Raw genomic sequence first — 22610 nt, forward strand, 5'->3', positions numbered from 1 at the left:
AAAAATCCTGAGGAGATAAGCCTTGAGCCCTGCATATTTATCCTGGGCCGGAGGGGAAGTGATGAAACTCACGGCCCTGGCTGCGGTGGAGCTTCCGAGTGCTGAGACAACGTGGTAGTAGCGTGTGGCGTCATCCGTAATTCCTCGGAGGGCGAACTGAGCCTCCGCCTGTGCGAACCACGTTGCCGCAGAAGTCTCCCAAAACTCAGGCAGTCTGAGGACGGCGGAATGCGCCATGCCGACTCGCTCGGTATTCTGTTCAGTCCCGGAATCCTCAGCGGGACTGACGTCAGGGTCACCAGTGTGGTGTGCAAGGACTGGAGTCGGAGTGACAAATAACGGTGCCAACGGCAGTTGTTTTAATGACATTTATAATTATCTTCACTCAACCACGGGCCGACTCTTTTCCCCTCGAGATCCTAACACACACTAAACTAAACAGGAAACTCCCACACCTGTAAACCATCCCACCGGAACTCGGCAACGTGAACTTAGGTTCCGGGTGAATTATGTCAACCCACTACATACCCATGTATAATACGCACCCAATTTTCTTCTTTTTTTTTTAAGTCCCAATGATCGTCACACACGCAGGGAGGCAATGGGTCCCATTTTTATAGTCTTTGGTATGGTCTTAACTAGGCTGGATGTATTTATTTTTGTTGGCGTTGATTTCTCCGACTGCCCGTAAAGGCACCACCGCGATCAGTGCAGACATGTGAAAAAGGCGTGCGGACGTGAAAAAGGCGGCTCTGTATGGGAGAGACGTTGAAGAGGAATAAAAACACCCTTGGAAACCAAAACTTGCCCCTCGTCGTGACTCGGAGGCGCAACAAATGTTTCGGATTTGTGTAGGGTACATTGTGACAGCAAACGAGCAGGTGATCGAGCAATACGCATTTTGTTATTTGCTGATTGTATTAAACTATCACATTCATTGTCAGTCAAGAAGAGAAGAGGACTATTCGCATCGGATCCATAGTGCGCATGCGCAGTGATACTGCCTCGGTATGACGTCTGGTCCGCGATGGAGATTAAAAACCAAACAATATTTGACAATAACACACCATCAAGGATTGCACCATCGCATCAAACGATGTGTCGTCAATTATGAATTTTACTGACTAAGTGTGTTGGGCAGGATGGCTGAATGCGATGCGCGATTGACAACAAACAAGAAGAAAGGTGATTTCAAGTTTTATTTCGAGGGAGATTTGTCATGTCTCGTCCCCAGTTTTGCTAGGTGTCTAGGTTGCCATAGTTTCTGTTCGCGTCGCCCCTCCCTTCCTGTGTCACCTCAATCAATGTAACGTGTTTTGTATTTAAGTCCCGTCTGCCCCTCGCTCACCGTCGGATCATTGCATGTGTTACTGTCATGATGTCTGTTTGGTTTCTGTTCCTGTCTTTGGTAATGTCACCCTGTCTTTTTGTTCCACGTCTTTGTCGGTCAGTCCTGTTGTTGGTTTTGTTGTACCATGATTTTCTTAAAAAAAAAAAAAATAATAAAATTAAAATAATAAATAAATAAATTGTACCCATGTATAATGCGCACCCCAGATTTTAGGACAATAAATTAGTTAAATTTCGCGCATTATACACGGAAAAAAACGGTACTCATTCTGTTTATTTTGCTGCTAAAGCGAATGATGCAAACGCATAGGTATTTAATCGATTGGGATTCTTGGTTCTTGGTGTCATCCCTGAGAGCTGTATTTTTCTAATGGAAGTTAGCAACAACATCAAAAAGAAAACATTGTTCAGAGTGTGTAAAATTTCTAAGTTTGATGGGCCCAACATTTATTTTGACTTAACAGAAACTTTAAAGAGGTCAAAGATGTGATGCACTTTTTGTGTGTAACCTTGGAAAAAAATGTAGGGACAATAGATCTGGCTCCCCCACTCATACTATGAAAGTGATCAAGCATATATCATCAAGGCTGACACTATAATGCTGCATACAAAAATGAATTTTATTTCTAATAGAAAATGCATAGAATTTTAAATAGAACTGGTCAAAAAATTGGTCACTTGAATAATAGCAAGCACATTAGTCTGTTTTCTGAATTATACTGAAGAATGATGTGAAAAATAAGATTTCTCATGCAAATAGTGGACAAGTTTGGGATTCATTGTTCTGTATGTCAAATCTCTCTTATACAGTATATTTCATACTACGTACAGACAGAAAACTTATAAACCGACTCTGAACGGTTTGATTGTAGAGTTGTGTGCCCCCCCCCCCCAACCCTAACACCCCGCCACCCCTAACGCCCCCCCGACCAACCCCCCACTTTTCAGTCAGTTTTCGAGAAATAGCCGCGATTCGTCTTCAGGAACGTTCATTCAGTCCGTTCCTCAATCTTGAGAGAGTCAGCTGCCTCAAAATGCCTTGGTCAAAGGCATCACTTGCCAGAATCCTTATTTGTTTAAAACTTTGCTTTTGCTCATTATGTCAGGTGCCTTGTAACAATGGCTTCACATTCTGATCTTCACGATCTGTTCGCACAATCTGGACAGGTACTGTGTGAGCTTGACCATCACAATTATGAGGACGCCTCCGATGAACATGCACGAGGGCCACAGCAGCGAGTGGAAGACAACAATGTGGTCGTAGAGCCGAGTCAGGAGAACCGTGTCCTGCTGCTCGCTGGGGTCAAAGTAACATGGAACCTGCTGTTTAGCCTTCAGACGTTCGGAGATGTTCATGATCATGGTGTGCATTTGAGCGCTGTCCTTCTGGCAACTGGGCACATAGAAACACTGCAACGGAAGGACTGGCTGTGAGCAGTCCTCCACTTGTCCACTTGTAACTTGACTAACTCCAAATCTTATCGAGTAAATCCACAAGTACTACTCACTTCCGAGCTGGCATCCTGTGTCTCTTCATTGTGAGATAATCGACTGATGCGGCCTGTGTTGTTGACGTTCACGTAGACCTGCAGACAGGGGTATTTGGAGACTCGCCAGCAGTCTGAGCCACAGTTGTAGGAACAGTTCATGTCTGCTGTGACCGTGGAGTTAAGAACAACGCACACACCTTCCTCTGTCCACGCACTGTTTTGAAATTTAAATGGAGGTACAAATTGAATGTTAAGTAACACACACACACACATCCGACATTCGGCAGAGTCTTGATAAAACTCTGAAAAGGTTTTATCAAAAGGAAAAAGGTAAGTATGGTGATCCCCTGTTATTCAATTATTGCTACTTCTGTACAGTTTGTAATTGCATATAGATGCCACAAGAGGGCAGCAAAACACTACTTACAAATCTCAAATCAGCTTTCTCTATCAAAACAAATGGAAAAGACATTAATTTGTTTCAGCCACCCAAAAACGTAGTGTTCCCGAAAAGAATTCTGTGAAGCCGAATTGTAAATATGCAAGGGATCGCTGTATCAAGTTTTTACTTCATTATCATTTCAAAGTCAAAGTCTGCTTTATTGTCAACATCTTCACATGCCGAGACACACAAAGACATCGAAATTACGTTTTTCCTATCCCACGGTGACAAGACATATTACACAATAGACACACAAGTAAACAACGCAATATAAAAAACAAGAAGGCACAAACAATAAAGTAAAGTCAAGTAAAGATTGTGAGGTTTTTGAATATAACAATTTTGAATTTTACCTTTCAGCATACGAGCGTAATATAGTGATCCCAAGAACAAAGTACATCATGACGGAGGAGAAGATCATTCCTAGACCCAGGAGAATAGCTCTATCTTCACCAGGCTTCAGAGCCGTCACGGTCTTTTTCTTGTCCAGTATATCAACCTCACGGAATTTCCGATAGATTGACCTGACAATAACAAAACGGATGAGAGCGACTTGTATTGCCACTTTGAAGCCACACAGCAAATATAACAAGCTGGAAATCAAAGTGCTTGTTTACAGCGCCTCTCTCGATACACCCATCCACTTGCCCTTTCCTCACCTCCTTTCATTTCCTACGCCCGATGCTGTATTTGTGGCCCTGGCGACAAAAAACATTTTTCTTGATGATCCTCTTTCTCCTTTACTCACTGAAGTGGAACTGGGAGATTGCTGGAAAGCTCTGCAATGAAAGATGAAATACTTTGGCAGAAAATTTACAGGAGCAACAAAACAAACAATACCCACTTTTGGTGCATGTCTACTCTTTGTCAGTGCGATACTTAAAGAGATTATACGTATCTACGAAAAATGCTGTGCTCCCTCATTTTTAGGGTGTTGTCGGAACGGGATCGTTCCTGTTATGGTTGACTTCCTGGTGGCGGCTACTGGGTAAACATTCCATTTTGAAGACAAAGAAACGGTGAAAAAACCTACCCGCTGGATCATGTCAACACAAAGTCATTGGGTCCTTGGTTGGCAAAACAACAACAACACCTTGCATGAGGATCCTTTTTCTCTCTGCAGCTCCTGCCATGGATGTACGTAAAACATAGGCACATACATCACACAGTCCTTGATAGACATTTTTAGTCAATATTGACACTTGAATTAGATTTACACAATAGAATTAGTTGAGATGCAGTCATTCTAAAGCAACCATGCAGTGTACAACATGTAAGATGGCCCATAGTTTTCACCAAGCCAACAAGTTTCCGGGTGATGACTAATTTCTCCATTGTGTTACATTCTCAGCTGCTTCAGGAAAAATGTTTTCAGGAGTTGTACAAGACATTTAAAGGAAGTGATTATGCTTTTCCATCTCAAAAACTCACACTTACATGATTTTGACGCCATGTCTTACAACTTTTCTCCGTTGTGTGAGCAGGCTGGCCATTGCTGTCCCAAGTGCCTCAAGTTCCACACATACCTGTATTGATTTCAGCTGTGATGCCGGACATACATTTTCCGAATCACCATCTTACTCCTTCAACTAACCTCAGTCAGATCAAAGCCTGTAAACTACTTGGAGAGTGGTTCACTTGTTGTTCACCATGCTCTACAATCTACAGAAGCTGGACTTACTGTGACAGGTGACTTCCTGTCAAATGGCTCATGAGGAATGGCTAGTGTCACACTTTGAAGTGATTTACAGGAAAGGGCTGGGCGTCACTTTGAGTCTAACCTTGCAGCTCCGCTAGTTTAATACTATCACATACTGTCGAACGTCATAGAAGGGACAACAGAAATTTGAGCACAAAAAGTGTAGTAACACATGCAGACAGTCATTAGAATAATACTCTCATGGTATCATTGGAAACATAGCACAATTGCCGAAGTCATATTTCAATGGTTTGGGAAATGAAGAAAAAACGCATTTTAAAACCCGCATAATTATGAAACGCATGAGCGTTGCCACATGAAATACGAGCCCACTGAGCAAAATCTACGCCATAGATTATTCATGTTCTTACAATTGTGTGACTTCACCCAGCAACTTATTATTTGGACTTCAGACCACCTGTTGTAAGTTAAGAAAGCACTTATCTTAAGTCTGACGCGGACACCATCAACTTTACAGCATACGTAAATCCTGCAAGGATGTGATTGATGTGGCTTGGGTTACATTTTTTCCAGTTGCCGCTCTCCTTTCTTGAAAGCGTGAGTGAATGAGTGGTAAATCTTGATGGTATGTGGCAGACCACATAAGTGTAAAGCTGGTGTTTATTTCTATTTGTATTATTTTTCATGACTCAGTTGCAGAGCTCAACGTCAAAAGTGAAAATAAATTTTAATTACTCTCCATAGTGACTCCTTTTCACTGCTTTTTTTTTTCCATTTGTAAAAACGATTTGATTTTGGAGGCGTTTACTCCTACATTGTGTGGTTTGGTATTCAAAGCCCAATCTTGCTCTCCACGCGCTCTTTGATGAGGAATGTCTCAGCATGTATTTTTGCCCTGTCCTTCCAGTGATTATTGCTTCACTGTCAGGTGTTCTTCTGTTTGATGACTTTAAATAGGCTCAACAGAAAACGACTTAGAAGTGTATAAACAGTCCAAATTAAAATCTTAGCACATTTGAAATAACTCCAAAATTAAAGTTTTTATTCCTCAACTAAAGGGAAGGTTGATATATAATAAATTTGTCATACAATTTGATATGCACCAGCATGCAATCAAGATTAACTAGTAAATCCTTTGAAAGGAAAATAATTTGCTATTAGATAAAATAATTATATATAACTAGAATTTGCAATTCCTGAAGAAATTGCGTGTGAAGGTGAAGAAGTTGAATAAATATTTAAGGAATGCTGCAGAATGATGTTGAAACGAGTTGAATCGGTTGAAAAATGTAGAAATGAGAAGGGAAAAAGGAATTGGGTGTGAATTTCAAAATAAAAGATGTGAAGTTTTTAGTAAGTTCTGGAATAGGTAGAAAAATGATGAACAGTTGAAAGTTGGAATGGGTTGAATCGGTTGAAAAATGTAGAAATGAGAAGGGAAAAGGGAATTGGGTGTGAATTTCAAAATAAAAGATGTGAAGTTTTTGGTAAGTGGGAAGTTGTGGAATAGGTAGGCAAAAGATAAACAGTTGAAAGTTGGAATGGGTTGATTCGGTTGAAAAATGTAGAAATGAGAAGGGAAAAAGGAATTGGGTGTGAATTTCAAAATAAAAGATGTGAAATTTTTGGTAAGTGGGAAATTGTGGAATAGGTAGAAAAATGATGAACAGTTGAAAGTTGGAATGGGTTGAATCGGTTGAAAAATGTAGAAATGAGAAGGGAAAAAAGAATTGGGAGTGAAATACAAAATAAAAGATGTGAAGTATTTGGTAAGTTGTGGAATAGGTAGAAAAATGATGAACAGTTGAAAGTTGTAATGGGTTGAATCGGTTGAAAAATGTTGAAATAAGAGTAGAAAAACGAAATTTTAGAGAATTTTGGTTGAATTTCAAAATAAAAGATGTGAAGTTTTTGGTAAGTGGGAAGTTGTGGAATAGGTAGGCAAAAGATGAACAGTTGAAAGTTGGAACGAGTTGAATCGGTGGAAAAATGTAGAAGGTAGAAGTGAAAAACGAAATTTTATGAAATTTTGCAAAATTTTATGCAAATTTTAAAAGTGAAAACGTGAAATTTTTGAATTTGGCAAGTTTGGGAATGTCCCCAATGTGATTTGAATGTGTTGAATTACGTGAATATCAAACTGGAAGAACGTAAATGTGAAATGTTGAATCTGCCATTAAGAATGAATGGGGCAAAATTCGCCATAAATTTGTGAATTTTGCGAAAACGGAAAATTTTTGGAACGAAAAAAATGTGAGCAGTCGTGCCATGAATATTTGGAATAAGTGAAAAGTGGAACGGAGTGATTCGGGTGAAGTATGTGGAACTAGTTAAGTGTCAAAAAAGTGAGCGGAATAAGTAGAATAACTAGAATTGCAATTTCGGAAGAAATTGCGTGTGAAGGCGAAGGCAGATGTTAAGTTACAAACGTTAAGCGTTAAAAATGATGAGCGGGAAGAATACAAAGGGAAAATAGATAATTGTGAAATAAATGGGAAAATGTTACAAATACATGTTACAAAAAGGTACAAATGATAAGCGTTAAAAATGAAACGTTACAAATGTTACAAAAAAGGTACAAATGATAAGGGGGAAGAATAAAGAGTAAAATAATTTATGACGCCCAAAGTGGGAATCGAACCCACTACAGGAAACTGGCGCAGGTTGACATTGCCATTGTGTTTCCAACTGAGCTAATCAGGTTCCTACCTCAGTACCTGTTGAATTTGGTTAATGTAATGAATGTGTTTGTTGAATGCGAATGCGTAATCAAAGTGGTGGAAATTGCTTAATGTAATGAATGTTGAATGCGAATGACAAAAGTTACAAATGATAACCGTTGAAAATGATAACCGGGAAGGATAAAGAGTAAAATAAATAATGACGCCCAATGTGGGAATCGAACTGACGCGGGTTTTGATACCACTCGGGAATGATGCTCGTGTACTGGAATCACTTGTGTTTCCCACGAGCTAATTGAGTCCCTTACTATGTCGTGGTTGCAATTGGTTAATGTAATGAATGTGTTTGTTGAATGCGAATACGTAATCAAAGTGGTGGAAATTGCTTAATGTAATGAATGTTGAATGCGAATGTTAGTTACAAATGATAAGCGTTGAAAATGATAAGCGGGAAGAATAAAGAGTAAAATAATTAATGACGCCCAATGTGGGAATCGAACCCACTACAGGAAACTGGCTCGGGTTGACATTGCCATTAAGAATGAATGGGGAAATAAAAGGCACAAATTTGCTAATTACTTAAAAACGGTAAATGTTATGAACGCGAAAAATACTGGCAAGCGTGCCATGAATTTTTGGAACGTGTGAAAGGTTGAACGAGGTGAATCGGTTGAAGCATGTGGGAGTAGTTAGATGTCAAAAAAGTGGGAGGAATAAGTTGTTTAATAACTAGAATTGCAATTTCGGAAGAAATTGCGTGTGAAGGCGAAGGCAGATGTTGATTTACAAACGTTAAGCGTTAAAAATGATGAGCGGGAAGAATAGAAAGGGAAAATAAATTATTGTGAAATAAATGGGAAAATGTTACAAATACATGTTACAAAAAGGTACAAATGATAAGCGTTAAAAATGAAATGTTACAAATGTTACAAAAAAGGTACAAATGATAAGCGTTGAAAATGATAAGGGGAAGGATAAAGAGTAAAATAAATAATGACGCCCAATGTGGGAATCGAACTGACGCGGGTTTTGATACCACTCGGGAAAGATGCTCGTGTACTGGAATCACTTGTGTTTCCCACGAGCTAATTGTGTCCCTGTCTACATACTGGTTGAATTTGGTTAATGTAATGAATGTGTTTGTTGAATGCGAATACGTAATCAAAGTGGTGGAAATTGCTTAATGTAATGAATGTTGAATGCGAATGTTAGTTACAAATGATAAGCGTTGAAAATGATAAGCGGGAAGAATAAAGAGTAAAACAATTAATGACGCCCAATGTGGGAATCGAACCCACTACAGGAAACTGGCTCGGGTTGACATTTCCATTGTGTTTCCGACTGAGCTAACGAGGATCCTTCCTTCTTGCTGGTTGAATTTGGTTAATGTAATGAATGTGTTTGTTGAATGCGAATGCGTAATCAAAGTGGTGGAAATTGCTTAATGTAATGAATGTTGAATGCGAATGACAAAAGTTACAAATGATAACCGTTGAAAATGATAACCGGGAAGGATAAAGAGTAAAATAAATAATGACGCCCAATGTGGGAATCGAACTGACGCGGGTTTTGATACCACTCGGGAATGATGCTCGTGTACTGGAATCACTTGTGTTTCCCACGAGCTAATTGAGTCCCTTACTATGTCGTGGTTGCAATTGGTTAATGTAATGAATGTGTTTGTTGAATGCGAATACGTAATCAAAGTGGTGGAAATTGCTTAATGTAATGAATGTTGAATGCGAATGTTAGTTACAAATGATAAGCGTTGAAAATGATAAGCGGGAAGAATAAAGAGTAAAATAATTAATGACGCCCAATGTGGGAATCGAACCCACTACAGGAAACTGGCTCGGGTTGACATTGCCATTAAGAATGAATGGGGAAATAAAAGGCACAAATTTGCTAATTACTTAAAAACGGTAAATGTTATGAACGCGAAAAATACTGGCAAGCGTGCCATGAATTTTTTGAACGTGTGAAAGGTTGAACGAGGTGAATCGGTTGAAGCATGTGGGAGTAGTTAGATGTCAAAAAAGTGGGAGGAATAAGTTGTTTAATAATAAAGTACAATATCAATGTGTGAAGGCCTTCGCCTTCACACAATAAAGTACAATATCAATGTGTGAAGGCCTTCGCCTTCACACAAAAAGTAGAATAACAATGTGTGAAGGCCTTCGCCTTCACACAATAAAGTAGAATAACAATGTGTGAAGGCCTTCGCCTTCACACAATAAAGTAGAATAACAATGTGTGAAGGCCTTCGCCTTCACACAATAAAGTAGAAAAACAATGTGTGAAGGCCTTCGCCTTCACACAACTAGAATTGCAATTTCGGAAGAAATTGCGTGTGAAGGCGAAGGCAGATGTTAATTTACAAACGTTAAGCGTTAAAAATGATGAGCGGGAAGAATAGAAAGGGAAAATAAATTATTGTGAAATAAATGGGAAAATGTTACAAATACATGTTACAAAAAGGTACAAATGATAAGCGTTAAAAATGAAATGTTACAAATGTTACAAAAAAGGTACAAATGATAAGGGGGAAGAATAAAGAGTAAAATAATTTATGACGCCCAAAGTGGGAATCGAACCCACTACAGGAAACTGGCGCAGGTTGACATTGCCATTGTGTTTCCAACTGAGCTAATCAGGTTCCTACCTCAGTACCTGTTGAATTTGGTTAATGTAATGAATGTGTTTGTTGAATGCGAATGCGTAATCAAAGTGGTGGAAATTGCTTAATGTAATGAATGTTGAATGCGAATGACAAAAGTTACAAATGATAACTGTTGAAAATGATAACCGGGAAGGATAAAGAGTAAAACAAATAATGACGCCCAATGTGGGAATCGAACTGACGCGGGTTTTGATACCACTCGGGAAAGATGCTCGTGTACTGGAATCACTTGTGTTTCCCACGAGCTAATTGAGTCCCTTACTATATTGTGGTTGAAATTGGTTAATGTAATGAATGTGTTCGTTGAATGCGAATACGTAATCAATCTTGGTCTTGTTGACGTTCAGCAGGAGGTTGTTGTCCCTGCACCACGTGGTCAGAAGGTCAACCTCCAACCTGTATTGAGTCTCGTCGCCCTTGGTAATGAGACCCACCAGAGTTGTGTTGTCAGCAAATTTTACTATGCGGTTGTTGCTGTAGGCTGCAGTGCAGTGCAGTGATGCGTCAGCAGAGTGAAGAGCAGCGGACTGAGCACGCAGCCTTGGGGGGCCCCATGCTCAGCGTGATGCTGGCGGAGATTTTGTCGCCAACACGTACCACCTGAGGCCTCTGACAGAGGAAGTCCAGGTACTGAGGGCCAGCTTGTTGAGTACTGTAGTTATAAAATTAGATTTGGTGTTCAAAAAGTCTTTTTTCAAATTTGAGTCTTGAAAAGAAGGGGGTCGTCTTATAACCAGGGTCGTCTTATATTCGGGCCAATATGGTACTACTACTACTACTACTACTACTACTACTACTATTACAGTCAAACCTTGGTTTTCGACCACAATCCGTTCCAGAATGCGGTTCGAAGAGTGAATCGGTCGAATTCTGAATCTATTTTTCCCATTACAAATAATGGAAAAAAATTTAATCCGTTCCGAGACAAAAAAACCCGCCTTTTATAAGCATTTTTCATTTGTGCATTTTTGTCCGATTGCGCAACTGCAGCGCAGTGCCGACCGCGCAACCGTACTGCGCCGCCGACCGCGCAACTGCACCGCGCTGGTCGCATTATTGTGACAGAGCCGTCGCTGAAATTTAGAAAATACTTTTAAAGTCCTGATGTACTTTCCAAAATTGAAGTGGACCTCAGTGCGCAGGAAGCTTAATTTGGTCCGATCGCAAATGTTTCAAATAAAACTTGAAATCACCTTTCTTCTTGTTTGTTGTCAATCGCGCATCGCATTCAGCCATCCTGCCCAACACGCTTAGTCAGTAAAATTCATAATTGACGACACATCGTTTGATGCGATGGTGCAATCCTTGATGGTGTGTTATTGTCAAATATTGTTTGGTTTTTAATCTCCATCGCAAACCGGATATCATACGGAGGCCGCCATTACAGATGCGCAGAACGGATGCGCAAGACACGTCAGCTATATAAAGAGTGAGAAATCAGTTTTCTTCCCATTAGTTTCAATTCACAGTTTAATTAGCGGTTTCAATCAGCAAATAACAAAATGCGTATTACAGGTATTTTATTTCACAGCACTTTGCCTTGTTCCTTTCTTCTCTGCTGTTCACTTCAAACACGCTCCATACGACCGCAATGCTCTCGTATCAGACGCTTGCTCGATCACCTGCTCGTTTGCTGTCACAATGTACCCTGCACAAATCCGAAACATTTGTTGCGGCTTCGAGTCACGACGAGGGGCAAGTTTTGGTTTCCAAGGGTGTTTTTATTCCTCGTCAACGTCTCTCCCATACAGAGCTGCCTTTTTCACATGTCCGCACGTCACTTTCCTCTCTTTTCATCTGATCGCGGTGGTGCCTTTACGGGCAGTCGGAGAAATCAACGCCAACAAAAAAAAATACATCCAGCCTAGTTGAGACCATACCAAAGACTATAAAAATGGGACCCATTGCCTCCTTGCTTGTGTGAAAATTGCATGTGTATTATACATGGGTACAGGCTTTTTTCCAGCATCAACATGCCATTTTTAGGGTGCGTATTATACATGGGGGTGCATTATACACGGAGAAAAACGGTAGTTAAAGTTTGCGCATTATGCATGGAAAAACACGGTACTACTACTAATAATAATAATAAAAAATAATAAAAGACAGATGCATTATTTTATTAATGTAATGATTTATTATTGTTTATTCTAAAATTATTTAGGAAGAATCTTTTATTTGTTCTACTTGCACTCTCCATCCAGCAAATGAGCAGACAATAATACTGTTCTGTAGGGGTGTAAATCGCGGGTTTTGTCACGATACGATATAATATCGATACAAAGAACTACAATACGATATTTGCCGATATCTTAAAGCTTGCTGCGATTCATTCACGATATATCGCGATATAGTGCTCTACGATCGATATTTTATTTTTTTTTTTTTAATAAAAAATATAGAACAATATCCTGATTAGGGGTGTAACGATACATCGATTAACTGATATAATGCTCTACGATTTATTGGCATCGATGCTAAACGTAAACATCGATTTATATCGCCGTGTTTGACCTCGGACATTAAACGCGACTTTATTTTGAAATCCAGTTCATTGTTGCTTGCTTCCTCTTTCCGGGAGCAGTGCGCGCCGCGGCGTTGTTGTGTTGTGAGCAGAGCAGAAACGTGAAAGGGGAGTCGACAACTAGTACGCGGCTCGTGGGCTGGTGCTATGGCTAGTGTCCAAAAAGACGAGGAAATTTGCTCCCCTCTAGGCTTCAAGTCGTTCGTTTGGAAGCACTTTGGATTCCAAAGAAAAGATGGCTCAACGGACAAGACACGTGCAGTTTGTAAATCCTGCCATGCGGTGATCAAATATTCAGGGAGCACAAATCTCGCCGCACATTTAAAGAAAAAACACAACATCAAAGTTCAGTGTTAAAATAAGCACTTTGTATACTACAATACTCTTGTAATTTCCTAAATAAAGAGTTTGCAGTACCTTGTTGATTTTGCGTATGAATTGTTATAAATCAGGATATTGTTCTATATTTTTTATTTTAAAAAAAAAAATCGATCGTAAAGCACTATATCGCGATATATCGTGAATGAATCGCAGTAGGCCTTAAGATATCGGCAAATATCGTATCGTAGTTCTTTGTATCGTGACAAAACCCGCGATTTACACCCCTAGTATCGATGTATCGTTACACCCCTACTGTTCTGTGTATTGCTCAAAATCTCCACGTGTTACCATTCAGTTATACCAAAGCCTGGATTGAGCCCGGGAAAAATAAAAATACCACCAAGACTTTTTGCACTCATGACCAAATCTTGAGAGGCAGACTGCGATGGTACGGACACGTAGTGAGGAAGGACGAGAACGACTGGGTGAAGAAAGTTATGTCGTATAACGTAGAGGGAACAAGACCTAGTGGCCGACCTAAAAAGACCTGGCAGATGACCGTGGCAGCCGACATAAAGACACTCGCCATCAGCCACGAGATGGCCATGGACCGTTCACGGTGGAAGAAAGCGAGAGAACCCAGTCCAACCCAGCGGCGCCTGGTAAGCGGACTTTAAACCGATGATGCAAGATTGATGATGATGATGACCAAATCTTTTTGTTTGTGATGTTTTTTACTTTTGCGCTATGCTTGCTGGCTCCGTTATTTATTGTGTTATCTGTTTATTTATTATTTATTCATCACTCTTACTATTGATTGTTTGAATTTTTGCCTTCTTGTTTTTATATTGTGTCGCGTACATGTATGTCTATCGTGTTATGTGTCTCGTCACCGTGGGATAGAGAAAAACGTAATTTCGGTCTCTTTGTGTGTTGTGACATGTGGAGAGATTGACAATAAAGCTGACTTTGACTTTGACTTTGACTTTGAACATTAACAGAGCAGTGTGGTGTGCAAGGACTGGAGTCGGAGGCGGAGTGACAAATGACGGTGCCAACGGCAGTTGTTTTAATGACATTTATAATTAGCTTCATTCAACCACGGGCCGACTCTTTTTCCCTCGAGATCCTAACACACTAAACCAAACAGGAAACTCCCACACGTGTAAACCATCCCACCGGAACTCGGCAACGTGAACTTTGGTTCCGGGTGAATTATGTCACCCCACTACACAAGCCCCCCCAGAATTCACCCATAGTCAAAATCTCCACGCCGGAAAGGAACGACAGCCCGACCACAGCGGGTGTAGGTGGCAGGGGCTGGCAGGGGGTCAAGGGTAGGGGGCGCCGTGGGAAAGACCGCCGGGCTGGACGGTCGCGTTGTCGGTCGGGCAGGTGGGAGCTCGGTCAGGTCGGAGGGGCGAGGCGCTGGAGGGCGTCCGCGGCGTGGGGCCTGCGCCAATTCTACTGTCCGGGACACATCCACGTGGGCAGGCTTAATCCTATCAACCGAGATAGTCTCAGGCCTACCGCCGACGTCCACGACCATGCTCTTACCCCCGTGCTGCAAGACCTTAAAAGGCCCGTCGTAAGGCGGACGCAACGGTCCGCGGTGGGCGTCGTGGCGGATGAACACAAAACCCGCCGAGCGTAGGTTGGTGGGCACCCGGGAAACAGGGGTGCCGTGCTGTGACGTGGGGACAGGTGCGAACGTCCTGGCAGGGAGGACCGCTGCCCGGCCGCCGACCAAGGCGTGGTGTCCGGAATGAAGTCCCCAGGAACCCGTAGTACCTGGCCGTAGACGAGGTCAGCAGACGAGGACTGCAGGTCCTCCTTAGGGGCCGTCCTGAGGCCCAGCATGACCCAGGGAAGTCTGTCCACCCAGTTGCCATCCACCAGACTGGCGCGCAGAGCAGCCTTCATGGTGCGGTGGAACCGCTCGCACAGCCCGTTAGCCTGGGGGTGATATGCGGTGGTGCGGTGCAGCTTGACCCCTAAGTCTCTAGCAACCACATTCCAGATCTCGGAAGTAAACTGTGCACCCCTGTCCGAGGAGAGGTCTGAAGGTGTTCCAAAGCGTGCGACCCATGTGCCGATAAACGCCCGGGCCACGTCAGCAGCTGAGGTTGAGGAGAGGGGGACGACCTCAGGCCAACGGGTCGTCCTGTCCACCATGGTGAGGAGGTAGGTGAAACCATGGGAAGGGGGGAGCGGGCCCACAAGGTCGATGTTGACGTGGTCGAACCTCCTCTCGGGGACAGTAAACGGCTCCAACGGGGCCTTGGTATGGCGGTGCACCTTCGCACGCTGACAAGCCACACATGAGTCGACCCAGGCCCGCACGTCTCTCTTCAGCCCTTTCCAGACGAATTTCTGAACCACCAGCCTCACGGACGCTTTTCTGCCAGGATGGGACAGGCCGTGTATCGCCTCAAAGACAGCCCGCTGCCAGCCGGCAGGGACAAGTGGTCTAGGTTGGCCGGTGGAGAGGTCGCACCACAGCCTGACTCCTGAGTCGCCAACCGCGACCTCCTCCAGACGCAGCCCAGTGTCCGAGTCTTTGAGCGACTGGATCCCAGGATCTGAGGCTTGGTCAGCACTCATACTTGAGTAGTCGAGCCCCAGCTGAACCGTGTGGATGACCGCTCTAGAGAGGCAATCGGCGACCACGTAGGACTTGCCAGCGATGTGTCGGATATCTTTGGTGTACTCGAGATAAAAGACAGCTGACGCTGCTGGGGGGCGAACCACGGCTCAGCCACCTTGGACATAGAGAACGTGAGGGGTTTGTGGTCGACGAAAACCGTAAACTCACGGCCTTCCAGGATGGAGCGGAAATGGCGGATCGCCAACCAGACGCCGAGTAGCTCCCTGTTGAATGTGCTGTATTTGCGCTCCCTACGGACCAGCTGGCGGCTGAAAAAGGCGAGCGGTTGCCAGGCGCCACCAACCCACTGCTCAAATACAGCACCAACTGCGTAGTCAGATGCGTCGGTTGTGAGGGCGACCGGGGCTCCAGGCGACGGGTGGACCAACATGGTGGCCTGGCACAGCGCAGCTTTAGTATCCTCGAAAGCCTTGATCCTCTCGGGGGTCCAGTCGATGTCCTGTTTGGGGGTTTTACCCTTAAGGGCCTCATACAGTGGGTGCATGATGTGGGCCGCCCGGCGTATGAATCGGTGGTAGAATGTAACCATCCCAAGGAACTCCCGGAGCCCCCGGGCCGAATGTGGGCGGGGAAAAGCGGAAACTGCTTCCACCTTTGTCGGGAGGGGGGTGGCCCCATTACTGCCGATGAGATGCCCAAGAAACTGGATCGACGGCACTCCGAAGACGCACTTCGCCGGGTTAATGATCAGGCCATGCTGGTCGAGCCTTGTGAAAAGGGCCCGCAGGTGTGCCGCATGCTCCTCCTCCGAGGAGCTGGCGACGAGGACATCGTCCAAGTAGACGAAGATGAAAGGCATGTCCCTAAGCGCAGAGTCCATCAACCGCTGGAAGGACTGGGCCGCGTTTTTCAGGCCGAAGGGCATCCTAAGAAACTCGAAAAGCCCGAAAGGAGTCACCACTGCCGTTTTAGGGATGTCAGCAGGGTGCACTGGGACTTGGTGATAACCCCGCACCAGGTCCACTTTGGAGAACAGGTGCTTCCCTGCTAGATGTACCGAAAAGTCCTGAACATGGGGGACCGGGTAGCGGTCGGGCGTGGTGGCATCATTGAGGCGGCGGTAGTCGCCACACGGGCGCCAACCACCGTCTGGCTTAGGCACCATGTGGAGTGGGGAGGCCCACGGGCTGTCAGATCGGCGAATAATTCCAAGGCGTTCCATGTTGGCGAACTCGGCTCGAGCAATTGTCAGTCTCTCCGGGTTGAGCCGTCGGGCCCTAGCGTAGATGGGGGGGCCTTTGGTCTTGATGTGGTGCTTGACCCCATGTTTAGCTGTGGTGGCGGCAAAAGCGGGCTGTGTAAGGCTGGGGAACTCTCCAAGGAGTTTCTGGTACACGTCGCCCTCGGAGAGCGAACTGGAGAGACTCACATAATTCCCCTCATCACGGACACATGCGAAGGAGGAGAAGGTTAACGCGTCCACCAGGCGGCCGTTCTTAACATCCACGAGCAGTCCGTGGGCGCATAAAAAATCTGCGCCGAGCAGGGGGAAGGAGATGTCGGCAGTGACAAAGTCCCATGTGAAACGCTGACCCCCGAAACATATGTCCACAGTCTTTGTGCCATACGTCCTGATGGGGGTGTCCTTGGCGGATGTTAAGGGCGGGCCGTGCAACCCTCCAGCGGCGTCGTCCACAGTAGCCGGCAGGACGCTCCTCTGGGCACCGGTGTCACAGAAGAATCTGCGACCAGAGAGGGAGTCCTCAATGAACAGCAGCCGGTTCTTTTTGCCTGCGGTCACGGCCACTACTGAGCGCAGGCTTTGGCGTTTCCCGTCGCGTTGAAGTTGCAAGGGGAGCGGCACCTTTTAGCCTTGGCGCCAAAACGTGCATGGAAGTAGCACAAACCTGTGCTGGTGCGGCTGTCAGTTGCAGCGTGTCCTCTGCCGGGGGAAACGCCAGCGCTGGGGGACGTGTAGCTGCGTGTTGGGGCCAGCACACCAGGGGCGAAACGCTGGGTGGACAAGTAGAAACGGTCCGCCTCCTCCGCCAGAGCACTCGGCTCCGTAATACTTGTATTTGCGAGGGCCGTTTGGACGTGCGGAGGCATATGTCGCAGAAACAGTTCAATGAAAAGAAAATCCGGCTCTTCCCCACCCAGCAGGTTTAACATCATCTCCATGTGTTCAGAGGGTTTGCTGTCCCCTATGCCTTGAATAGCAAGCAGGCGCCGGGCTCGTTCGGATCGTGACAATTCAAAAATCCTGAGGAGATAAGCCTTGAGCCCGGCATATTTATCCTGGGCCGGAGGGGAAGTGATGAAACTTACGGCTCTGGCCGCGGTGGAGCTTCCGAGTGCTGAGACAACGTGGTAGTAGCGTGTGGCGTCATCCGTAATTCCCCGGAGGGCGAACTGAGCCTCCGCCTGTGCGAACCACGTTGCCGCAGAAGTCTCCCAAAACTCAGGCAGTCTGAGGACGGCGGAATGCGCCATGCCGTCTCGCTCGGTATTCTGTTCAGTCCCGGAATCTTCAGCGGGACTGACGTCGGGGTCACCAGTGTGGTGTGCAAGGACTGGAGTCGGAGGCGGAGTGACAAATGACGGTGCCAACGGCAGTTGTTTTAATGACATTTATAATTAGCTTCATTCAACCACGGGCCGACTCTTTTCCCCTCGAGATCCTAACACACTAAACCAAACAGGAAACTCCCACACGTGTAAACCATCCCACCGGAACTCGGCAACGTGAACTTTGGTTCCGGGTGAATTATGTCACCCCACTACAGCAGCCTATTTTGACATGAAATAGCCTCGCGCGTATAGCAGCTATGGTTATAGCATTAGCCATCCGCAAAAACCCATGACCCTCAGCTCGTAATCTCCCATTAGCCTCAGCAAAGTGTAAACAATCGCGTTTCTCAAACGATCTCCTATAAAAGGATCAGAACTGACTAAAGTTCGATCTAACGCATTGGTACTACTTACCTATGTTTCCCTTCCATATCGATCCGTAGATTTACTCAAAACATGAACAGAGCAGCCTATTTTGACATGAAATAGCCTCGCGCGTATAGCAGCTATCGTTATAGCATTAGCCATCCGCAAAAACCCATGACCCTCAGCTCGCAATCTCCCATGAGCCTCATCAAAGTGTAAACAATCGCGTTTCTCAAACGATCTCCTATAAAATGATCAGAACTGACTAAAGTTCGATCTAACGCATTGGTACTACTTACCTAGGTTTCCCTTCCATATCGATCCGTAGATTTACTCGAAACATTAACAGAGCAGCCTATTTTGACATGAAATAGCCTCGCGCGTATAGCAGCTATCGTTATAGCATTAGCCATCCGCAATTTCTAGGGGTGTAACGATTCATCGATACACATCGATTAATCGATATAATGCTCTACGATTTATTGGCATCGATGCTAAACGTAAACATCGATTTATATCGCCGTGTTTGACCTCGGACATTAGACGCGACTTTATTTTGAAATACAGTTCATTGTTGCTTGCTTCCTCTTTCCGGGAGCAGTGCGCGCGGCGTTGTTGTGTTGTGAGCAGAGCAGGCACGTGAAAGGGGAGTCGACAACTAGTACGCGGCTCCTGGGCTGGTGCAATGGCTAGTGTCCAAAAAAACGAGGAAATTTGCTCCCCTTTAGGCTTCAAGTCATTCGTTTGGAAGCACTTTGGATTCCAAAGAAAAGATGGCTCAACGGACAAGACACGTGCAGTTTGTAAATCCTGCCATGCGGTGATCAAATATTCAGGGAGCACAAATCTCGCCGCACATTTAAAGAAAAAACACGACATCAAAGTTCAGTGTTAAAATAAGCACTTTGTATACTACAATACTCTTGTAATTTCCTAAATAAAGAGTTTGCAGTACCTTGTTGATTTTGCGTATGAATTGTTATAAATCAGGATATTGTTCTATATTTTTTATTTAAAAAAAATATATATATAGATCGTAGAGCACTATATCGTGATATATCGTGAATGAATCGCAGCAGGCTTTAAGATATCTGCAAATATCGTATCGTAGTTCTTTATATCAATATGATATCGTATCGTGACAAAACCCGCGATTTACACCCCTAGCAATTTCCTATGAGCCCCAGCTTGCAATCTCCCATGAGCCTCAGTAAAGTGTAAACAATCGCGTTTCTCAAACGATCTCCTATAAAATGATCAGAACTGACTAAAGTTCGATCTAACGCATTGGTACTACTTACCTATGTTCCCTTCCATATCGATCCGTAGATTTACTCGAAACATTAACGGAGCAGCCTATTTTTAAATGAAATAGCCTCGCGGGTACAACAGCTATTCGGTGACGCCCCCTGACTACAGTTACCGTAATGTTGGGAAGCGATGCGACCTTGCAATTTACTAGTCGTACTAAAACATTTTGGCAGAGCACTGTGTACAACCAGTATGGATCAACAAATTCATCACTTGATCCATATATAAGGCGCACCGGACTATAAGGCGCACTGTCGACTTTTGATAAAAATTTTGGTTTTTAGGTGTGCTTTGTAGGGCGGAAAATACGGTAAATTGGATAACAGGTGATTGGTAATTGCTTTTGCCGTGAGGCGCAGATAGCGCGCTCCCTCAATTATGGACCAAATACAACAAATGGTGACCATCCGACGTGATTTCTTCAGAAGGGAAAGTGCATGCTCCAGGAAGGATTCTTCTATCTCCGCTCTTGCTCAACAATATTGTAGTCCGATCAACACAAAAGGTAAGGGGGAACCTTTTTTTTTTCAATAAAATCTCCCAGTTCAGCAATATTGTGGAGTGAAAGCGGAGTAAAATTAAAAATTAAAAATCAATAATTTTAGCTCTGTGTTCAGGAATGGTGGTTGTATATACATTTATGATTGTATGGATGATTTCTTTTTGAAAAGAGAAAGGTGGTGAGGACTTTGTCTGATCAGCAAAGGGCGCTCACACCGCTGGAACTTGTGGTATGCCAGTGACTAGCATATGGCCTCAATAGTAGACACTTAGGGACTTATACTGTTGCCTAAGGTCGGGGCCGATTGGATCGGCCAGGCCACCAATACGAGTTGGGGACTCGTGAAAAGAAAAAAAAGGTGAAGGCATCGCTGATATAGCAGGACGGATGCCTGGTGACCTCAATAGTGCGACCTTAGAGACTTATATTGTTGTCTCGGGCGAAGGGTAACTGGGCTAACCAGGTCACGACATAATTGTTGAAGTGTGTCTATGATGATATTGTGTGGAAAGCAGGCTTGGCTGTCAGATGGGACAGCGACGCAGCTGGAGAAGTGAGTGATTAGTTGTGGTGCTGCTGTTCATGGGGTGGAAGTGATGATTTGTGGTTCATGAAGAACAATAAGTTGATTTGTATAAAATTGTTGACTTTTATTTGGTATGTGAGTTGGAGTCAGAAAAATGGCTTAACAAGAATTTGATAAAGAATGTATATATAATTAGCATGAAGGTTATATCCCATTGGGTGCTGGGGTTAAACTGTAACCAGGGCTGTGGACTCGGACTTGGGGACTCGGACTCGGTGGGACTCGGTCATTTTTGCCGGAGTCGGACTCGGTGCTGATTTTGACCGAGTCCACCGAGTCCGACAATAAAAAAAATATGTTAAATTTTATTTTCATCATGCTGCTGAGAATGCGCGTAGGATCAATGCGGCCACGTTGAGTTGCACTTAGGCTAATGTTTACATTAAGTACCAATGTCAAGGATGATTATGTCACCCAGCTTATATCATTGATGTGTTTCGATAGTTGTGGGGTCGTCACTAATTATTTGTGTTTAGATAAATGTCTGAGCTATAATGGTGTAATTAATGATTAAAAAATATTATCTTACATTTGTTACAGCTGATCGTTATCCGTCCGGCCTCAAGGCAGCGACTCGGACACTAACAGCAATGCCAATCAGCCAAGTCAGCGTAGAGCGCCTGTTTTTCGGGCTCAAGTTTATCATGTCTGATCAGCGCGGCGCGATGAAGGCTGACTTGGTTGAGGCGATTTTGTTCCTAAGAACAAACTCAAGTCGTTGAATTGAAACTTGAAAGTATCTGTTTATTGTATTCGTTTATATGTTTAATAAAGACAAAGCCATCACAAAACTGTTTAAAATTATTTAGATTTTGATCTAAATTAGCCTTGAATAAAGACTAAGCAGCCACATAAATTAACAGAAAAAATGGACAGCCGGACTCGGACTCGGTGGTCAAGAGGCCGGACTCGGACTCGGTGCAGAAATCCGACCGAGTCCACAGCCCTGACTGTAACCATTTTTGTTTTCGAAAGGGTGGGGCTCTAAAGTTTGGGCCAAACGGTTAGGTGGGCACAAATGCATATTTTGGACAGAGGCGGGGGGTTGCATTGTACATTGTGGTGGCGAGGCTCTCCACACTTCGGTTGCCCCCCCCCTTCGGTTGGCAGTGTTAAATGTAAACATTAGAAATTATAGAATAATCTGAGGGTTGTGGGCAGAAACTGGTCCAAAGAAGGAGAGTGCCCAGCCCTCATAAAAAATGTGAGAGTAAGAGAGAACATACATTGTAGAATTGGATCAAATTAAATTGTGATTGCAGATGTTACATTTAGGAGGAATTATTGATCGATTAGGACATTACAAGGTGGTTACATGTAAGAATAAATCAAGGATTTGAATCACTTAGAGTTAAAACAAACAAAAACAAAACAAATAAAAACGACATTGCAAGGGGGCACTTTTTATTAAAAGAACACCAATTTGTGATTGGGATTAAATTAAGGATAAAATTAGGTCAATGATTAGAAATGGTGCTCTGCACAAAAAGGCTGAAATTTTAATGAGGAAACACTTGG

At 43.9% G+C, this 22610-nt stretch overlaps 1 protein-coding gene across 6 annotated transcripts; it reads right to left on the minus strand.

Annotated features, from left to right (window-relative positions):
- Nucleotides 1-2279: 2279 nt before the first annotated feature.
- Nucleotides 2280-5034, minus strand: LOC133166055 (calcium-activated potassium channel subunit beta-2-like). 6 transcript variants are annotated; one of them, XM_061296038.1, is made up of 7 exons: nt 4877-5026; nt 4720-4808; nt 4127-4408; nt 3942-4061; nt 3636-3806; nt 2859-3054; nt 2280-2760 (listed from the first exon to the last, which is right to left on the minus strand). In XM_061296038.1, exons 3-7 carry the CDS (start codon nt 4135-4137, stop codon nt 2476-2478), a joined length of 783 nt encoding a protein of 260 aa, XP_061152022.1. In that variant the 5' UTR covers nt 4138-4408; nt 4720-4808; nt 4877-5026; the 3' UTR covers nt 2280-2475. The 6 variants fall into 6 exon arrangements, with proteins under 6 accessions (XP_061152022.1, XP_061152023.1, XP_061152024.1 ...); XM_061296039.1 differs by having other exon boundaries at nt 4316-4408; nt 4720-5032; XM_061296040.1 differs by having other exon boundaries at nt 3942-4081; nt 4720-5032.
- Between the last annotated feature and the right edge of the window lie 17576 nt (nt 5035-22610).

This window comes from Syngnathus typhle, linkage group LG13 (assembly GCF_033458585.1).
Source record: "Syngnathus typhle isolate RoL2023-S1 ecotype Sweden linkage group LG13, RoL_Styp_1.0, whole genome shotgun sequence".
In the NCBI taxonomy this organism is placed as follows: Eukaryota; Metazoa; Chordata; class Actinopteri; order Syngnathiformes; family Syngnathidae; genus Syngnathus; species Syngnathus typhle.